General features: G+C 42.7%; 1 protein-coding gene across 3 annotated transcripts in view; it reads left to right on the forward strand.

Moving 5' to 3' along the window:
- USP54 (ubiquitin specific peptidase 54) overlaps positions 1-20,274 on the forward strand; it is a 108,452-nt gene extending 88,178 nt beyond the window's left edge. Inside the window, exons 17-21 of one of the 3 annotated variants that reach the window (XM_070752100.1) lie at positions 5,697-5,816; positions 6,802-6,988; positions 11,907-13,282; positions 15,663-15,763; positions 20,076-20,274. In XM_070752100.1, coding sequence (XP_070608201.1) covers positions 5,697-5,816; positions 6,802-6,988; positions 11,907-13,282; positions 15,663-15,763; positions 20,076-20,261 — 1,970 coding nt within the window. In that variant the 3' untranslated portion in view covers positions 20,262-20,274. Of the gene's footprint in view, positions 1-5,696; positions 5,817-6,801; positions 6,989-11,866; positions 13,283-15,662; positions 15,764-20,075 lie in introns of those variants that run through there. The other 2 variants (XM_070752101.1, XM_070752102.1) reach the window with 2 other exon arrangements.
- Positions 20,275-20,908: the final 634 nt, after the last annotated feature.

Genomic DNA, 20,908 nt, shown 5'->3' on the forward strand with positions numbered 1-20,908 from the left:
GAAACTTCTTAACAATGAGAACAATTAACTAGTGGAACAGCTTTCCTACAGAAATTGTGTGGAAGTTCCATCACTGGAGATTTTTTAGAAGAGACTAAACAGTCACTTATCTGAAATAGTATAGGTTCTCCTGCTTAGCAGGGGGCTAGACTAAAAAACCTCTAAGGTCCCTTCCAGCTCCATTCTATTCTATATTTAATGTACATCTGTAAGTATCATATTCATATATCACAGGTTTTCAACCTACTGATTAATTGGGGCCATACATTTATCTTTTCAATATTGAAAAAAACATTGGAGAAACTTAGTTAACAATAAAGCAAAGATAATCCTTTGCCTAACCTTCAATTTCAATGGCTCTCAAAAGAATAAGACATTAGAAAGAAGTTAAGATTTTTTAAAAGTTCATTCATTCATTCAATTACTTAATAATTTACGCATACTTTCCCAGTACAAATGTATTGGGAAACATTGAATTTTCAGAAGAATAAATAATATCATTAACATAACTCCAGAGTGAGCAGTTATTCAGGAACGAAGACAGTGGTCCTGTAGCCTCTTAAATTGTTCCCAGAAGTTTCAGAGATATTAAAATTATGGTATTTTTCATTAAGGATTTTAAAAATCTCAATGACTGTTTCTAGTTGTGAGGAAAACTTTACACTTTTTTTTAAAAAAAAAAGGATAATGAGAATATTGTTCAGGGTACAATTGAAAATTCCTGCTAGAGGAATTCATGGTAGAAATGTTTTAAGGTGGATTATACTTGGAGTAAGAAATCTCCAATTTCCTCATCCTACCACTGAAGAAAGTTGTGTGGTCTTGATCGAAACATTTAAATATGTTAAAGGGTTAAATAGGGTTCAGGAGGGAAGTGTTTTTAATAGGAAAGTGAACACAAGAAAAGGGGACACAATCTGAAGTTAGTTGGGGGAAAGATCAAAGGCAACATGAGAAAATATTATTTTACTGAAAGAGTAGTAGATCCTTGGATCCTTGGTAAATCCACAGTAACCGAATTTAAACATGCCTGGGATAAACATATATCCATTGTAAGATAAAATACAGAAAATAGTATAAGGGCAGACTGGATGGACCATGAGGTCTTTTTCTGCCGTCAGTCTTCTATGTTTCTATGTCTTTAACTCTTTGAGATCAAGATGGTCAGATTAATAAAAGAGCCAGATTCCTATAACTTAAAGCTCTCTTAAGCTTCAATTACATAGCAGATCTAAAGAAAAAATTTAGAATAACCTGAAACTGATCTAGGTCTGGCTCAATGTGTGTCAAGTTATTCTTTTCAGTCAAAAGTAAAAAAGGCAGGACACATTTCCTTCTTCATATCCATGCATTCAAATTAATTTAGCTGTTACCAGTTCTTGATTATGAAAAATCACCCAAATCATATGCCCAATTAATCATTATGAAAAATGTGTTGGAATAAAATGTATGAGATGTCACTTTTTAATTTGTCTGTGGATGCTATATTTTTTAATCAAATGGTGATTTCAGATGAGGTTTTAATTGAGGTGGATGGACATTTTATTTGCACAGTGCCTTTTGTTTGATGGTGCTACATTCTGTCCATCATGATCTATGACTATAGTTTCTCAGGACAGCTGCTGAAACAGTGATTTAAAAGAGATCAAAAGACAGTATAATTTAAAACAGTATACCACCAAGAAAAAAATAATTTCTAATTTAGATTAAATTTAGAATAAAAGTTTGTAAAAGTCTTGACACCATATTGAAAGCTTATCTAATAAAATCTAATCTAATAAAATCTAACTTTGAATAATTGAAAAAGAAAGGCCAAAGAATATCTGGATGTGTAAATAGTTTCACAAGGAAGACAAACTCATATAAATTAGAACACTAAAATCAGTATTTGAAATGCTTAGACAGAGTATTAATGATGGTGTTTTGAATCCAGTAATGCATTTCAAGTGCTTCCGAGTCTGCATCACATATATTTTATTAACTTTCTTTATTCATGCCAAATTATAGACATAATGATCAATGTTGAGCAAATAAGTATAGGTCATAGAAATATAATTAAAAGAGGTCATACCACATACCCACAAACACACACCCCATGTAAAAAGTAAGTAAAAGAAATAGGATTAAAACAGAATGACATTTTATTAACTTAATTTGGATATTATCAAGGTAGGGAAGACCACAGCTAAGCTATCTCTCCAGAAAAAATCCCTGCTTGTTCATGAATCTTAGTCGCTAAAAAGTTCTATATGCTATTGTTGTAAGGAATATCATCCTGGGTTTAGTTCCAAGAGGGAAAAGACACTGGTTTCATGGAAGTTGCTTGTAAAAAAGGTTTAATGGTGGATAGGAGCACATGGCATGAGCTCCTCAATGGAAAAAGTGGATCACATGCTTCCAAGTGTTGGGTGAAGAAGAAGGGGGGAAATGAGATGCTGAGAGTCACTTGTTTTGTGCTCTCCTTTGGGCGCCACCCCTGGGCGTCTCGCTCATGTGCAAGAAAGGCACTCTGATTGGCTGTCAGACTCCAATGGGGCAATGCAGGGGCAACTCTATAGGCTGCCTTGAGTCCAAGTTTGCTTGAGCCTTGCTGGCTGATACCATTTTCCCAGGTGCCAGGTGATGAGATGGGTGGAGGGATAATCCTATATCCTGTCCTAAGGGTAAAGGTCTTAATCCCATCACCCTGGAGCTGAAGGGTGTGTGTGCGTGAGTGAGCTGTTTTGTCTTTAGAATATGTTTCTTCTCATCCAGGGAAACTTAGTCTTTCTTTTCAATATTTGCTAGGATATTTCATTTTTCTAGGAGAGGGGTGGGTGCTACCTTCCTTCACTGTAGAAATCTAAAGTGAATGGAATCATAGGTTTGAAAGAGATCTTAGAAGTGTTACACAGTCTGCCCAGACACCATCTACACAACAAAAGGCAAGGACAATTAAAAGTAACTTTTTGACTGAGACACGCACTACAACAGTGATGGCGAACCTTTTGTTCCCTCGGGTGCCAAAAGTGGGTGCACACACATTATTTCACCTCCGCGAGTGCCCACGCCTAGAATTCAATGCCCGGGGTGGGCAAAAATTACCTCCCCTGCCCCCCCGGAGGCCCCCTGGTGGCCAGAAACAGCCCATTTCCCAACTTCTGGTGGGCCCGGTAGGCCCATTTTTCACTCTCCCCAGGATCCAGAGGCTTCCCTGGAGCCTGGGGAGGGCAAGAATGCCCTCCCATATCCCCCTGGAGGCCCTCAAAAAGCCAAAAATGCCCTCCCACATCCCCCTGGAGGCCCTCAAAAAGCCAAAAATGCCCTCCCACATCCCCCTGGAGGCCCTCAAAAAGCCAAAAATGCCCTCCCACATCTCCCTGGAGGCCCTCAAAAAGCCAAAAATGCCCTCCAATATCCCCCTGGAGGCTCTCAAAAAGGCAAAAATGCCCTCCCACATCCCCCTGGAGGCCCTCAAAAAGAAAAAAATGCCCTCCCACATCCCCCTGGAGGCCCTCAAAAAGCCAAAAATGCACTCCCACATCCCCCTGGAGGCCTTCAAAAAGCCAAAAATGCACTCCCACATCCCCCTGGAGGGCCTCAAAAAGCCAAAAATGCACTCCCACATCCCCCTGAGGCCCTCAAAAAGCCAAAAATGCCCTTCCACATCCCCCTGAGGCCCTCAAAAAGCCAAAAATGCCCTTCCACATCCCCCTGAGGCCCTCAAAAAGCCAAAAATGCCCTCCCACATCCCCCTGGAGGCCCTCAAAAAGCCAAAAATGCCCTCCCACATCCCCCTGGAGGCCCCCAAAAAGCCAAAAATGCCCTCCCAGATCCCCCTGGAGGCCCTCAAAAAGCCAAAAATGCCCTCCCAGATCCCCCTGGAGGCCCTCAAAAAGCCAAAAATGCACTCCCACATCCCCCTGGAGGCCCTCAAAAAGCCAAAAATGCACTCCCACATCCCCCTGGAGGCCTTCAAAAAGCCAAAAATGCACTCCCACATCCCCCTGGAGGCCCTCAAAAAGCCAAAAATGCCCTTCCACATCCCCCTGAGGCCCTCAAAAAGCCAAAAATGCCCTTCCACATCCCCCTGAGGCCCTCAAAAAGACAAAAATGCCCTCCCACATCCCCCTGGAGGCCCTCAAAAAGCCAAAAATGCCCTCCCAGATCCCCCCGGAGGCCCTCAAAAAGCCAAAAATGCCCTCCCACATCCCCCTGGAGGCCCCCAAAAAGCCAAAAATGCCCTCCCAGATCCCCCTGGAGGCCCTCAAAAAGCCAAAAATGCCCTCCCAGATCCCCCCGGAGGCCCTCAAAAAGCCAAAAATGCACTCCCACATCCCCCTGGAGGCCCTCAAAAAGCCAAAAATGCACTCCCACATCCCCCTGGAGGCCTTCAAAAAGCCAAAAATGCACTCCCACATCCCCCTGGAGGCCCTCAAAAAGCCAAAAATGCCCTTCCACATCCCCCTGAGGCCCTCAAAAAGCCAAAAATGCCCTTCCACATCCCCCTGAGGCCCTCAAAAAGACAAAAATGCCCTCCCACATCCCCCTGGAGGCCCTCAAAAAGCCAAAAATGCCCTCCCAGATCCCCCTGGAGGCCCTCAAAAAGCCAAAAATGCCCTCCCAGATCCCCCCGGAGGCCCTCAAAAAGCCAAAAATGCCCTCCCGGAGCCTTCGTGTGAGTCATAAATCAATTGGGCGGTGCACAAATGCTGGCTGGAGCAGAACTAAGGCAACTGCTTGCGTGCTGATGGATATGGCTTCGCGTGCCACCTGCGGCACCCATGCCATAGGTTCGCCATCACTGCACTACAACCAGCTCATCCCCCCCCTACATACACACACCAAGCCCACACCAAGGACCAGTCCCCCTTATAAAACAAAGACTCTGTAGCTGCTCTCCAAGCAGCCGGGGTGGCGCAGCAGGTAGAGTGCTGTACTGCAGGCCACTGAAGCTGACTTGTAGATCTGAAGGTCAGCGGTTCAAATCTCATCACCGGCTCAAGGTTGACTCAGCCTTCCATCCTTCCGAGGTGGGTAAAATGAGGACCAGGATTGTGGGGGCAATAGGCTGGCTCTGTTAAAAAGTGCTATTGCTAACATGTTGTAAGCCGCCCTGAGTCTAAGGAGAAGGGTGGCATAAAAATTGAATAAATAAATAAATAAATAAACCCTTTTGCTTTGGGGAACAAATGGATTGCTGCTGATGCTTGTGATATCCCAGCTTGGAAAAGGAACTCAGACCATTGTCCTAACATTATACAGTAGTACCTCTAGGTACGAGCTGCTCTACATGCGAGTATTTCCAGATACGAGCTAGGAGGGGAGAGACATTTCTGTTCTACTCCCGAGCTGAAATTCGGGATACGAGTCGAGCATCCACTAGGTGGCGCAAGAATCCTTGCTTTTGGTTAGAATCCTTGCTTTTGGTTATCTCGGAGGGGGGAAAAGTTATTTGTTCCAGAATACGAGTTGCCTCGAGATACAAGCTCCCTTGTGGAACGAATTATGCTCGTATCTAGGGGTACTACTGTACATGCTTTTGCTTCTGATGCATATTCCTTGCATTGGTTTCAAAGAACCAGGCTTCAGGATATGTGCCCTGCAATATGGATTGTTTGAAAACAGCCTTAGGGGAAGGGCTGGGTATGGGTGGGGGCTGTTTAGACGGAGAGGAAAGAAGCCTGGAATGGAAACCAAGAATGCCGCCCTTGCAGGGAGGACGGGTGGCTTTGAGAGGCCTATGCAAGAGGCAGATTCAGTCTTTCAAGAATCCCTGCATCAAGAGCAGAAGGGAGATTGTGCTACAGCTTTGGCTCTCTGCAACGAAGCTATATGTGAGTATTTATTAACCGCTTCAGCTTACTCTGTTTTGTACACTTTATTCATATCTATTAACATAACCTAAATTAACAGAACTAACTGTTTAAATGCAAACTAACAGCCAGAAAGGTTGGGGGGTGGGGTGTAAAATATGTCTTTTTCTGATTTTTTGTTACTTCTTTCTTGTAATTTCAGAATATATACTATTCTTTTTATTACTGGGGCTCCTCCTGTTGAAAGTTGAGAAAGGCAAATGAATTCTTTCTGCTAATTGGGCTCTCCCGCATTTTCTCCTGCACATAATTTTCTCAGTTTAGAAACTGGTTGACCAGAACGTTTTTAATTCCCAAAGTACAGCATCAAGTTGCTTTATCATACAAAAAAAGCAAAGCAAAATGTATACAGTCGTTGGAACGATAAGGAAAAGGAGGGGTCATTGTTTGAAGTAACAAGCTGTAAGTTTGGGAATTTGTGCTGCTGCCTTTTTTTCATTTTCATATCTCATGTTTTTGATTGGCTAATTCTCCTTCCCATCCTCCATTCTCTTCTTGCTGGTTCTTGCTGACCAACTGGCTTTGGATGATTAACAGCGTTTGTTTTTTGGATTAGCAAAATAGAAAAAGCAGACTTCCATGAAAGCTTTGCTAGCAAATGTCTCACCTGGCTGCCTATTGGATTTCAGCTAACTGGGACTAGAGACAAGTATTTGGATTTAAATGGTTAGTTCCATGAGGGTTAACCAGTGACTTAAGTCAGCATTTCATGAATAACCATTTAAAATCTTGCTTAATTTTACTTTTTTTATTTCTCATTATCTTGTTTGGACGTGCAGCTGACGCAAATGTGTCTTATTGGGAAGAGATGCATTCTTGTGAACTTTTTCATGGCAGAATTTGCATGTTCCTTTTTTATTTTTATTTTTTTTGTTGCATCATTCCTTTTTTCTCTCCTTCCCCGAGTTTTGTTTTTGTTTCTGCTATGTTTTCTTTTGCTTTTTAGCTAAACTAAGACTTGCCATGCATGACGCCAGCTGTAGCGTTCAAAGCAGAGCCCTAATCGATAAGAAGCTGCAAATCTATGTCCGAAAAGAGCGAAGCCTGCAGGATCGCATGCAGCAACAGCAACATGTACAACCGCCGTCTACCTGCCACCCACCACCGGGCGGCAACATGACCCAATCTACAAGGTAGACTAAAAAAAAAAATATTGCCATACTCCAGATCTGAATTGGGCCTGATCTGGAAAGAAGCAATGAACAATAAGTTTCCCCTGTTGCATGAAACTTAATTATTTTACTCAGATCTTAATTGATAAAGAATCTGATGGACTCTCGGGGTAATTCTAGAACGAACCTCAGATGTATAATGTTTTTATACTTGATTCAAGGTTAGTATCCAGAGTATGGATCCAGCTAGGAAATGGCAATATAATTGGGAAACTGTTAACCACATAAATTTAAAAGGAAGTGGGTGTACATATTACTGCACAGAAATTAGGTGTGCCAACGTTTTATGTGAAATATTTAAATGATGGCTACTCCTCTGGTTTTTTCTATGTTGTTTGTTTCTATGGCCTAAAGTGGGCATAAGTTCAGGATAAGTATCTGTATCTGTCATTGCTAATGACCGCTTTCTTGAGCCATTTTAGGATTTTAGAAATGTCTGTAAATTCATTTAAAAAAAACCTTAAATATCACATTGGCATAAGTATTCAGTCCCTTCACCCAAATACTTTATTGAAATATTCTTGGCAGAATTACAGCCTCGAGTCTTTTGGGGCACACCTGGAGTGGGGGTTTTCTCCCATTCTTTCTTGCAAATCCTCTCAAGCTCAGTCAGGTTTATTTATTTATTTTATTAATTAGATTTGTATGCTGCCCCTCTCCGAAGACTCGGGGCGGCTAACAACAATAAAAAAGACAATGTAAACAAATCTAATATTAAAAATAATCTTAAAAAACCCAATTTAAAGAACCAATCATACATACAAACTTACCATGTATAAATTCTATAAGCCTAGAGGGGAAGGGAAAATTTCAATTCCCCCATGCCTGACAACAGAGGTGGGTTTTAAGGAGCTTGCGAAAGGCAAGGAGGGTGGGGGCGACTCTGATATCTGGGGGGAGTTGGTTCCAGAGAGTCGGGGCTGCCACAGAGAAGGCTCTTCCCCTGGGTCCCGCCAGACGACATTGTTTAGTCGACGGGACCCAGAGAAGGCCAACTCTGTGGGACCTAACTGGTTGCTGGGATTCGTGTGGCAGAAGGCAGTCCCGGAGATATTGGTTGGATGGCAATCGTCGATGTACAGTCTTTAATGCTCTCCTTCTTTTCAACATAATGTTAAACTAATTTTTACTTAATGTGAACCAGTTTTGTTATAGTGGTTAAGGCACCAGGCAGGAACAAGGAGAACCTGAGTTGTAGTTGTATTTTGGGCACAAAGTGTCCTTTGGTCAATCGCTAGATAGGAGTCAATAGAAACCACTTTTGAAGCCTTACTGAGAAAACTGAAGCTGCTGCCAGGAATCAACCCTGGCTGGAAGGCCCAAGCAGAGAAAAGAAAGCTTATATTATTATTTTCATATCTTTCTTACCTCGAGTGGCCCTAAACCATGCCATTGATTAACAGCTAGCATGGGGGTTGAGAGTTTTGGAGACCCTGGAAGTTAAGTTGAAGAGCAAAAATTGCCCTACCATAAAAAAAATCCTAAGTGCAAAAAATTATATTGATATTACCTTAGTTTTCATAATTGTCCTTGTGGTTTTTGGTCATGGGAAAAACACACCGCATAAATTTATTATTACAATCCCTTATTTTTACTATCACAAGTTGTTTAGATATTTATGATAAGTGAAACTCTTATTAAAAAGGAAATGTTCTCCAGCGTTTTGTCCAAAGCAGTGCAGGCTGTTAGACTAATTTAAATGTACTTAGTTGTAATACAATTACAGTGTTCCCTCGATTTTCACGGGGGATGCGTTCCGAGACCGCCCGCGAAAGTCGAATTTCCGCGAAGTAGAGATGCGGAAGTAAATACACTATTTTTGGCTATGAACAGTGTCACAAGCCTTCCCTTAACACTTTAAACCCCTAAATTACAATTTCCAATTCCCTTAGCAACCATTTAGATTATTACTCACCATGTTTATTTATTAAAGTTTATTTTAAAAAATGTTTTTTAAAGGCAGAAGAAAGTTTGGCAATGACATATGACGTCATCGGGCGGGGAAAACCGTGGTATAGGGGGGAAAACCACGGAGTATTTTTTAATTAATATTTTTGAAAAACCGTGGTACAGTGATCCCCCGGTTATTGCGTTCCCGACCATTGCGAACAGGGTAATTTGCGATTTTTCAACCCGGAAGTCAAAACACCATCTGCGCATGCGTGCCTTTTTTTTTTTTTATGGGCACGCATGCGTAGATGGCGCCCGGCAGATCAGCTGCTGGGCGGCTTCCCTGGGTCTTCCCCCTCTTGCTGGCATCAGCGAGGAGTTTCCCCACCACCCACGCAAACTCCTCGCTGCCGCTCGCCCCGCCCTTCGCCCGCCCACGCCGTTCGCTCCCCCTCTTGCTGGCGGGAGGGCGAGAAGCCCTCCCCAGCACCCGCTCGCCCGCCCTTCGCCGCTCGCCCGCCCCTTCGCCCTGGAGAAATTCTAGCCCCCACCTGGTCCCGCCCGATCCTCCTCCCTGAGGCAGCTCGCCCTCCCATGGCCGCTTCCTCCACCCTCCATCGCAAGCCCTCGCCACCGCAGCCAATGCGCGCTGCGATCTTCAAGCCCAGCTCCTTTCGGCCCAGCATCCCGGGCCAAGCAGCTGCCTTCCGTGACTGAGCCTGGCTCGCCCGGAAGATCGTAGCGCGCGTTGGCTGCAGCGGCGGCGACGTTGCTGCCGGCTTGGCTTCCCTCGCCAGCGCAGCCAACTTGCGCTACGATCTTCCGGGCGAGCCAGGCTCAGTGACGGAAGGCAGCCGCTTGGCCTGGGATGCTGGGCCGAGAGGAGCCGGGCTTGATCCGCTGAGCCTGGCCGGCTTGGCTTCCCTCACCGGCGCAGGCAACACGCGCTGCCATCTTCTGGGCCAGCCAGGCTCAGCGGATCAAGCCCGGCTCCTCTCGGCCCAGCATCCCGGGCCAAGCGGCTGCCTTCCGTCAGTGAGCCTGGCTCACCCGGAAGATCGTAGCGCGCGTTGGCTGCAGCGGCGAGGGAAACCAAGCCGGCAGCAATGTCGCCGCCGCTGCAGCCAACACGCGCTACGATCTTCCGGGCGAGCCAGGCTCAGTGACGGAAGGCAGCCGCTTGGCCCGGGATGCTGGGCCGAGAGGAGCCGGGCTTGATCCGCTGAGCCTGGCTGGCCCGGAAGATGGCAGCGCGTGTTGCCTGCGCCAGGGCGAACTTCTGCGCTTGGCTTGAGGGCTCAGTTGGGAAGGCGCGCGGGTGTTTTAAAACGTCCCCGCCGACATGGGGGGCTCGCTAGCACCCCCCCGAACCTCCAACCCGGGTTAGGGGGGTGCTAGCGAGCCCCCCATGTCGGCGGCGACGTTTTAAAACACCCGCGCCGCCCCCAATCTTCGGCTCCTCGCTAGCGCTGCGGAAGTAAAAACACCATCTGCACATGCGCAGATGGTGTTTTTACTTCCACAGCGCTACTTCGCGAAAACCCGCTCGTTGCGGGGGGTCCTGGAACGGAACCCTCGCAACGAGCGGGGGATCACTGTATAGACATTTCGCGAAGTTCGAACCCGCGAAAATCGAGGGAACACTGTATATATGAAAATAAGAATCATATAAATATATTGATTTCCCCCATACTATTTTATGTATTATATTGCACAGACTTATAATACTATTTTAAGAATAAACATAAGAATGTTATCTAATTAACATTAGTGTACACATTCATGTAGTCATTATTTCTCAGTAGACATTGAGTGCATCATATTGTAAGTGGCTGACATTTTTGAACACTTACATATTGAAAAAAAACTAAGGGGGAAAGAGGGGAACAGTTCTAAAAGAAGAATTCTACTGCAATATGATAGTGTATTCCTGTACAATAAAGAATTGCATGCTCTTAGTCCTTGATGAAAATATTCTCCATTTGACTCATCTTCAAAACTTCAAGAATATGTTAACATACATCCATTCTTGAGATTGAAATTTATTTATTTTATTTATTTGTTTTGTCCAATTCACAATAATACACAATGAGGATTATAGAGAATATAATTAGGTAGAATGTATTAAAGGGATAATAGAGGAGAAAATAAAGGCGTGAAATAATCCATGAGAGAATAGCAAAGAAAGATATAGGTATAGAAGAGAAGATATAGGAGATATAGGAGAGACAATAGACAGGACGGTAGGCACTCTGGTGCACTTATGTACGCCCCTTATTGTTGATCACTGGTGGAACACTTCAATGAAAAAGTATTTTTACCAAAATAGATAATTGTACTTGGTGCCATTCTGATACCAAAAAAAAATTCTTACCAGGTTAGCAACTATTATTTATTATTATTATTTATTGGATTTGTATGCTGCCCCTCTCCGCAGACTCGGGGCGGCTAACAACAGTATGAACAATCCAATTAATAAAAACAGCTAAAAACCCCTTATTATAAAAAATAAAAAACCCCAAACATACACACAAACATACCATGCATAACTTGTAGTAGCCTAGGGGGAAAGGATAACTTAACTCCCCCATGCCTGGCGATAAAGGTGGGTCTTAAGTAATTTGTGAAAGACAAGGAGGGTGGGGGCCGTTCTAATCTCTGGGGGGAGTTGGTTCCAGAGGGCCGGGGCCGCCACAGAGAAGGCTCTTCCCCTGGGGTCCGCCAAACGACATTGTTTGGTCGACGGGACCCGGAGAAGGCCAACTCTGTGGGACCTTATCGGTCGCTGGGATTCGTGCGGTAGAAGGCAGTTCCGGATGTATTCTGGCCCAATGCCATGTAGGGCTGCAATAGTTTAACACTCACAGATACTTGATACCAGAAAGCATTGATAAAATATGCACCTTGTTAACTTAGTAGATTTTAATTTAGCCTAATATTTCTAATTAGGAATCATCGGTCACTGATGATGATTTGATGTGTGTTTCAGTAAACAGACTATCCCACTCCAAGTATTGCTGAAACAGAAGAGAGTGCTGGAACCCAGCAAAGAAGCAGCCCCTGGGTCAAGAACCTACGTCCACCCACTTGCTTCCCATCCGGAAAAGAAACCATCGTATTCCAAGCCCATTTTTCAACCCTTTCATGAGAACAGCCTGCGCTTTCAAGCTGGGTCTGTTACATTCAATGACGAAGCTACTATTTTTCCTTTTAGACAACCTAGTAGTGACCCATCCATTCAGTCTAAGAATGAAATTGATGGTGATGCGAAACTTGCTTCTCCTAGCACTTTAAAAGGCTACGAAGATCACAACAGTAACATGAAGGTCAAGAACCTACATGATGCAGCCTCTCCTCTCGTCCCCTGCTGCAAAATGAATTTAACTGCAACAAACTCTGAATCGTTGCCTACACTCTTCCTCTCTTCACCAGCACCGGAAACTCCCCCTGGGAAAAAAGGCCTGCATAATCCACTTTTCAATTCAGGAAGCATTTCAGAACGGCCTAGTGCTGCTCCACCGAGGGATTATCACGGTGCAAGGCTGCCTTCTCTTCCCCCTGTGCCTCACTGTGCTCCAGAAGAATTACAGACGACTGGGCAACTTGAGATAAATAGCCGTGAGAGTTTACATCATCCGCAAGAACTTGTCAGTGGGGATTCTTTAAAATGTGAAGGTGTGAGTAGTAGCAAAAGGCACGTTCTTTCCATTGCAGAACAGTTTCAGTGGCCGGAGGGAAATTTCCAAAGACTAGATACCTATGAGGAAAAAAGGAAGGCAGCTGCCTGTCATGATCAAAATACTCCCAAGTTACAGCAGGAATCCTACGGTAGTCGCTTTTATCTCAAGCAGTCAGATGAGGGAAGACAGGAGAACGGAGTGGCACCTCCTGAAATGTTAGACTCAGATATTTCTAAAATGGAGTTAAGTTCCCCAGATTGTTTTCGTGCTTCCAACATCCTTTCCGAGAGCTCCGATTCACATATACAAGCCCTCTGCAACAAAGGGAAGCAATGCCCCTCAAATCCCAAGTTATATCCCAGAAAATGCAGCTCGGAGGAAAAAACAAAATATACAAATTACAGAAATCCCGCTGGCTCGATTGCACCTCTGCCTGCAGAGAGCTGCAAAGACCACGTTAACAATTTTAGCACAGCAGTAACTCAGCATAAGAATGCCGCTTCCAGGCTTTTGATACCCGGAAACAAATCGCCTGTGATCAGTCAAAGAGCTTTTGGGGACTATCCAGGACAGAATCCGGAAACAGTGCAGGAGGTTTCCGACCTGGAATCCCTGTACCAAGCCAGCATGCAAGTACCTCTTTTGGGAAACAGTTCCAATTCCAAGCTGGCGCTGAACAAAACAGGTAAAATAATTTTATGTTCTAAGCATCGTATTTTCTTAGGGGGGGGGGGGGGTTTGTCTTCATTTATTTATTTATTTATTTATTTATTATTGTTAGAGTTGGAAGGGACCATGTGGGTCATCAAGTCCAACCTCCTGCCTAATTGTTTTTTTATTATTATTATTATTTATTGGATTTGTATGCCTCCCCTCCCCGGAGACTCGGGGCAGCTAACAGCAATAAGAAGACAGTGTACAGTAATAATCCATTGCTAAAAATGATTAAAAACCCATTAATATAAAAAACCAAACATACATACAGACTTACCATGTATAAGGGGAAAGAGCATCTCAATTCCCCCATGCCTGGCGGCAGAGGTGGGTTTTAAGTAGCTTACAAAAGGCAAGGAGGGTGGGGGCAATTCTAATCTCTGGGGGGAGTTGGTTCCAGAGAACTGGGGCCGCCACAGAGAAGGCTCTTCCCCTAGGTCCCGCCAAGCGGCATTGTTTAGTTGACGGGACCCGGAGAAGACCCACTCTGTGGGACCTAACTGGTCGCTGGGATTCGTGCAGCAGAAGGCGGTCCCTGAGATAATCGGGTCCGGTGCCATGAAGGGCTTTATAGGTCATAACCAACACTTTGAATTGTGACTGGAAACTGATTGGCAACCAATGCAGACTGCGGAGTGTTGGTGTAACATGGGCATATTTGGGAAAGCCCATGATTGCTCTCGCAGCTGCATTCTGCACGATCTGAAGTTTCCGAACACTTTTCAAAGGTAGCCCCATGTAGAGAGCCTAAGCAGGAACCCTATAGCATCCCAGCCAAATGGCAGTCCAATTTCCTCTTTAAAATGTCCAGAGTATTGGAGTTCACAGCGTCCGCTGGTAGGTTGTTCCACTGGTTGATCGTTCTGACCACCAGGAAGTTCTTCCTTATTTCCAGGTTGAATCTCTCCTTGGTCAGCTTCCAGCCATTGTTCCTCGTCCGGCCCTCCGGTGCCCTGGAGAATAAAGTGATCCCCTCCTCTCTGTGGCAACCCCTTGTATACCTGTAGACTCCTATCATGTCCGCTCTGGCCCTCCTTTTCTCTAGGCTATCCATGCCCAGTTCCCGCAGTCTCTCTTCGTAAGTCTTGGTTTCTAGACCCCTGATCATTTTGGTTGCTCTTTTCTGCACCTTCTCCAGAGTTTCAATGTCTTTTTTGAAGTGTGGTGACCAGAACTGAACACAGTACTCCAGGTGTGGTCTGACCAGGGCGTAGTAGAGTGGTATTAAGACTTCCCTGGTCTTGGAGTGTATTCCCCTGTTGATGCAGCTTAGGATTGTATTGGCTTTTTTGGCTGCTGCCATGTTCCTAATATCATGTTCCTAATGCCTTGAATTATGCGTGAATTTAGATTTATACTGAAAAACCAGCATGTTTTTAGTTTGCATTCGGCTGACTGACGTTAATACATCAGGAGACAATGTCCTGTGTTTCCTAAATGTATAGTATTTTGAGTATAATCAAGGTTTTTGAAACAAGATTTGTTAAAAATGTGTGTCAAGATTTTTATGTTACATTTAACAAAACTGTTGTTCTTTATTTACTGCACAACATTTCTTATGAAAAGAACATTGAATAAAACTCTCAAAAACTGACACCTCCATTAGAAACAAAATAAATTGGACAATAGTATGTTCTTTGTGACATCTGATCCTCAGGAAAAGCCTTGCAGCAATTCTCTCTCTTTTATAATGATCTCTCTGAAATAAAATACATCCTCTTGCTTTTCTATGTGAAATTGCATTTGATGTAATTTAATCAATTTCTCTAAGATGAAAATAGAAAAAGCTCACAATAATAAACAAACTGACCTTAATTATGGTGAATGTGTAAATGAATGATGAACTGGCATTTGTTTCCTGTCAGTTATTATGAGTTTATTTATTCATTCGTTCAGTCGTTCAGTCGTTCAGGTCGTTTAGTTAGTTAGTTAGTTAGTTAGTTAGTTAGTTAGTTAGTTAGTTAGTTAGTTAGTTAGTTAGTTATTAAATTTGTATGCCGCCCCTCTCCGCAGACTTGGGGCGGCTCACAACAGCAACAGAAAAACAGTGTAAAATACAAATTCAATAATTAGAAAGCTACAAACCCATAATTTAAAAAAACATTCACACAACACATCTTGCCGCCTTGAGCGCCACTTTGTAAGTCTTAATAAAAGCTCTTACAAGTGTTCGATCGGATTCAGATTTACTCTTCCTCCATCGCTTTAGGGAAATTAATTAAACCACATAAAATGAAATTCCACCTAGAAAATTAAGAGGACGTATTTTATTTCAAAGAAACCTAAAAGATCAGGTAGATAGAACTGCAGTTTAATTTTCTTCCTTTTTTCCTTCCTCTCCCCTACATCAGCAAACCTACCTACGAAAAAAACAAATAGGGGTCTGTCAAGAACAGCAGAACCTGAAAACAACATCTGCGGAAATATTGGTTCTCCAGATCCTAAGACACATGTAAGGATATGCTAGAATGGGAACTGGGTTATGGGGATGCTACTTGTACATATGGGGGGAAATGTAAGGTAATAAAGTAGAAATATATTTACACATGTTAACATTAAATAGATAATAAACATTTCAGCTATACAATACCTCTTTCTGTTTACAGTTGGTGCAAGAGATTATTAGGAGTAGGCCTATAGATACAGTAGCTGAATATTAATCCTATCTTGTTTTTATTTTAAGTTTAAAACAATGGTTGTATGATAGATTTCTATAGCTTACTGTTGCAGCTGATTATAATATAAAATGCATGACTATCTACCATGCACTATTGATCAGAATCCATTCTCATAGTGAATTATTTAGGTAAGTACTGCATATGGTGGGGGACGGGGAATAAGTTTAAATTTTCTTTAAAAAAAAAATATTTTATTTATTATTATTTTTTTCAAATATAACATACAAGAAAAAAGAAAAGACATACATAAAGCCATACACATACAACATTTGGGAAATGAAAGTTTCCCCACTTTTTAGGTGTTTAATCAGAATTTTACTTCTTTCACATAGTATTAATTTTTCAATTCTTTTATTTGACGTGTTGCTTTGTGTAGATTTTTATTTATTTCTTTGTTGCTCTTTTCTTTAGCCAATCATAAAATTTTGCCCATATTTTATAGTAATCTGATTCTTCTTTTCCCTCTAATCTTTTAGATAGCCTGTCCATCTCCGCACAGTCTAGTATCTTTTTAATTATTATATTTTCTTCCGGTAGTTTGTCTATTTTCCATTGTTGGGCATATACTATTCTGGCAGCTGTTAGTATAGGTATAACTAGGTATCTTACCTCTTTTTCTATTTTTTTATTAAAAATACCCAATAAATATAATTCTGGCTTTTTTTTCAATTTCTTCATTTACTATTTCTTTTAACCAATTTGTTATTTTATTCCAGAAATTTTTTGTTAAAGCCAAAGAGTAAAAACAGAATTGAGTTTCTACAAAAAAGTTCCATAAAGAAGGCACTGCTGTGAGTCAAACTTAATTCAAGGGGGTCTTTACATTTTTATAAAGTCTAGGAGTAACAACTTGAGAAAGCAAACATCTGATTTTTCAAGCAATCCAAAACAATTGAAGCAGGTAAGATCATGGAGTTAGCATGAGAGTTCAGGAAGGATTCCATGGTGAAAATTTTAAAGGGGAAAGCAACTCAGGAAGCTTGGGAAACTCTGAAGAACTTAGCACAACGCCACTGAAAATAAAAACAAGAAATCCAAAAAGAAACCAGCATAGTTGCATAAAGATCTCTCTGATAAACTGAAAGACAAAAAGGCTAAGTACAGAATATGAAAAGAGGGCCAAGTAACTAAGTCACAATACCAACAAAAGCTTGAACTTGCAAAGATGAAGTTAGGAAAACGGAGGCTCAAAATAAAGTAAAATTTGCAAACAATGTCAAAAATAATTTTAAAAGTTTCTTTCAACATATAAAAAGAAGAAAAAAGTCAAGGAAACAAAGATGAGCCGAGGTGGCGCATTGGGTAGAGTGCAGTACTGCAGGCCACTAAAGCTGACTTTATATCTGTAGGTCAGTGGTTCAAATCTCACCACCGGCTCAAGGTTGACTCAGCCTTCCATCCTTCCGAGGTGGGTAAAATGAGGACGCGGATTGTGGGGGCAATACGCTGGCTCTGTTAAAAAGTGCTATTGCTAACATGCTATTAGGCCCTTTGTTAAAAGGGCGCAATAAATAAACTATTATTATTATTATTATTATTATTATTATTATTATTATTATTATTATTATATAATAATAGTAATAATAGTAATAATAGGTCCACTGATGGGAGAAAATGGTAAAGAAAGTAAAGGGAAAAGAGAACTCAAAGAAATTCATTCTTTGTATTTGCCTTCATGCAAAAAGAAAACATAGCTCAGCCTACGGAAAACAAAACTGTAAAAGATATAGAAATACAAATTAGAATAGGCAAGCAAATGGGAAGAGAGCACCTGTTCACTCTAGATCAGTGATTTTCAACCTTTTTTGAGCCGCGGCACATTTTTTACATTTACGAAACCCTGGGGCACATTGAGCAGGGGGAGGGTGGGGGCTAAAAAAAGTTTGGACAAAAAAATTCTCTCTCTCTCTTCCTTTCGCTCTATTTCTCTCTCCCCTCTTTCTCTCCCTTCTTTCTCCATCCCTCTTTCTTTCTCTTCCTTCCTCTTTTTTGCTCTCTTTCTCTCCCCCTCCGTACCTCCCTCTATGTCTTTCTCTCTCTCTTGCTTTCTTTCTCTTGTTCTCTTTCTCTCTCTCTCTCTCTCTCTCTCTCTCTCTCTCTCTTGCTTTCTTTCTCTCTCTTTCTCTCTCTGCTTTTTTTCTCTTGTTCTCTTTCTCTCTCTCTCTTGTTCTCTTTCTCTCTCTTTCTTTCTCTCTAGCTTTCTTTCTCTCTCTGAGCTTCGCGGCACACCTGACCATGTCTCACGGCACACTAGTGTGCCGTGGCACACTGGTTGAAAAACACTGCTCTAGATCACCAGGACCTGAGGGATTACATCCTAGAGTTCTAAAGGAGCTGGTGATCCTTTTGGGATCATCTTTCAAAGATCCTGGAGAACAGGCATGGGAGTTTCATCAATGGGGTAATGATTTTTACAATGGAAAAGGTCCTATAAGCCACTCCGAGTCTCCAGAGAGGGGCGGCATACAAATCTAATAAATAATAATAATAATAATAATAATAATAATAATAATAATAATAATTTATTAGATTTGTATGCTGCCCCTCTCCAAAGACTCGGGGCGGCTCACAACAATAATAAAAAACAATATTATAGCGAAACAAATCTAATATTAAAAAAGAAGCATATAAAACCCTATCATATTTAAAAAGCAAACAACACATACATACCAAACATAAAATATAAAGAGCCTGGGGAAAAGGTGTCTCAACTCTCCCATGCCTGGCGGTATAGGTGGGTCTTGAGTAATTTACGAAAGACAAGGAGGGTGAGGACAGTTCTAATCTCCGGGGGGAGTTGATTCCAGAGGGCCGGGGCCGCCACAGAGAAGGCTGTTCCCCTGGGGCCCACCAAACGACATTGTTTAGTCGACGGGACCCGGAGAAGGCCAACTCTGTGGGACCTTATCGGTCGCTGGGATTCGTGCAGTAGCAGGCGGTTCCGGAGGTATTCTGGTCCAATGCCATGTAGGGCTTTAAAGGTCATAACCAACACTTTGATTTGTGACCGGAAACTGATCGGCAGCCAACTCTCCTCTGTGAAATTGCTTCTGACAGGATCACCTTTTTTCTGCCTGCTCTTTTTTTCCTCTCTCGGTGCTTTGGCGAGTACCCGTTTCACATTCCCCCAGGTGTCCTGCAGGGAGTCTTACTGAGGAAGGTGACTCCCGAGGGAACTCTACACAGCTCACAACTATCAAAGCAGATTCAACCTGTTAGTTAATAAAAACCTAAAATGAACTCAGTCCATGGTGTTGTAGTAGCTGAGTACTACAGAATTATATTTATTGGGTATTTTTAATTAAAAAATAGAAAAAGAGGTAAGATACCTAGTTATACATATACAGTAATACCTCATGATACGAACTTAATTGGTGCAAGGAGGAGGTTCGTAAGACGAAAGGTTCGTAAGACGAAACATTGTTTCCCATAGGAAACAATGTAAAGTCAATTAATCCGTGCAACCAAAAAAACCCCCGCAAAAAAACGGCTTTCGGCGACTGCTGGGAAGCCGCGCAGCTGTTTTAAAAGGTGACAGCCGGCCTGGGGGGCTTCCCAGCACTCCCCCAAACCCGGGTTCGGGGTTCGGGGGGGTGCTGGGAAGCCCCCCAGGCCGGCTGTCACCTTTTAAAACAGCCGCGCGGCTTCCCAGCTGTCTCCCGAAGCCGAACGCCAAAGCCCAACTTCCGCGTTCGGCTTCGGGAGACAGCTGGGAAGCCGCGCGGCTGTTTTAAAAGGTCGCAGCCGGCCTGGGGGGCTTCCCAGCACCCCCCCGAACCCGAAAGAAGAATCAGATTACTATAAAACATGGGCAAAATTTTATGATTGGCTAAAAGAAAGAAAGAAATAAAAATTTATGCAAAGCAACACGTCAAATAAAAGAATTCAAAAACTAATATTATGTAAAAGAAGTGTAATTCTCTGATCAAACATCCAAAAAAAAAAAGGTGGGGAAACTTAAAAATAAATAAATAAATAAAATTTTAAAAAACCTAAAATGAACTCAGTCCGTGGTGTTGTAGTAGCTGAGTACAGTACTGTGATTCCGTTCATTCATTTACCACTCAGATCTCTTTCTGAATACAGTTGCCACATGCTGGCCAGGAGCCAGGTGAGGAAACCTACAGTGCAGAGAACTTCCGTCGCATCGCACGCAGTCTCAGTGGGACCGCCATCCTAAGCAGAGAAGAGAAACTTGCTTCTTCTCAGAATTTTGTAAGTAAAATGGTTTCAAAGGAAATTTTCTTGAACTGCTGCACTTTATTGGCTTAGTGCAGTGATGCCGAACCTTTTTTTCCCTTGGATGCCAAAAGAGCATGCACACATACTATCGTGCATGCGCGAGTGCCCACACCCATAATTCAATGCCCGGGGAGGGTGAAAATTGCCTCCCCTGGTCCTCAGGCGCCCTCTGGAGGCCAGAAGCAGCCCATTTCCCAACTTCTGGTGGGCCCAGTAGGCCTGTTTTTCACCCTCCTAGGCTCTAGAGCAGTGTTTCTCAACCTTGGCCGCTGGAAGATTTATTTATTTTATTTATTCATTTGTCCAATACACAAATACATAGGAAGAAAAATAGACATGTAGTAATATATATAAGGGTAAAGTGAACTTAGAGGAGAGGATATATGAAAGAAAGAGAATATATATGATAAGTGAGAGAAAGGAAAGACAATTGGACAGGGGACAAAAGGCACACCAGTGCACTTATGTACGCCCCTTACTGGCCTCTTAGGAACCTGGAGAGGTCAATCGTGGAGAGTCTAAGGGAGAAATGTTGGAGGTTAGGGGTTGACACTATTGAATCCGGTAAAGAGTTCCATGCTTCGATAACTCGATTGTTGAAATCATATTTTTTACAGTCAGGTTTGGAGCGGTTCATATTAACTTTGAATCTGTTGCGTGCTCTTGTGTTGTTGCGG

The sequence above is a fragment of the Erythrolamprus reginae genome, chromosome 5 (genome assembly GCF_031021105.1).
Source record: "Erythrolamprus reginae isolate rEryReg1 chromosome 5, rEryReg1.hap1, whole genome shotgun sequence".
NCBI lineage: Eukaryota > Metazoa > Chordata > Lepidosauria > Squamata > Dipsadidae > Erythrolamprus > Erythrolamprus reginae.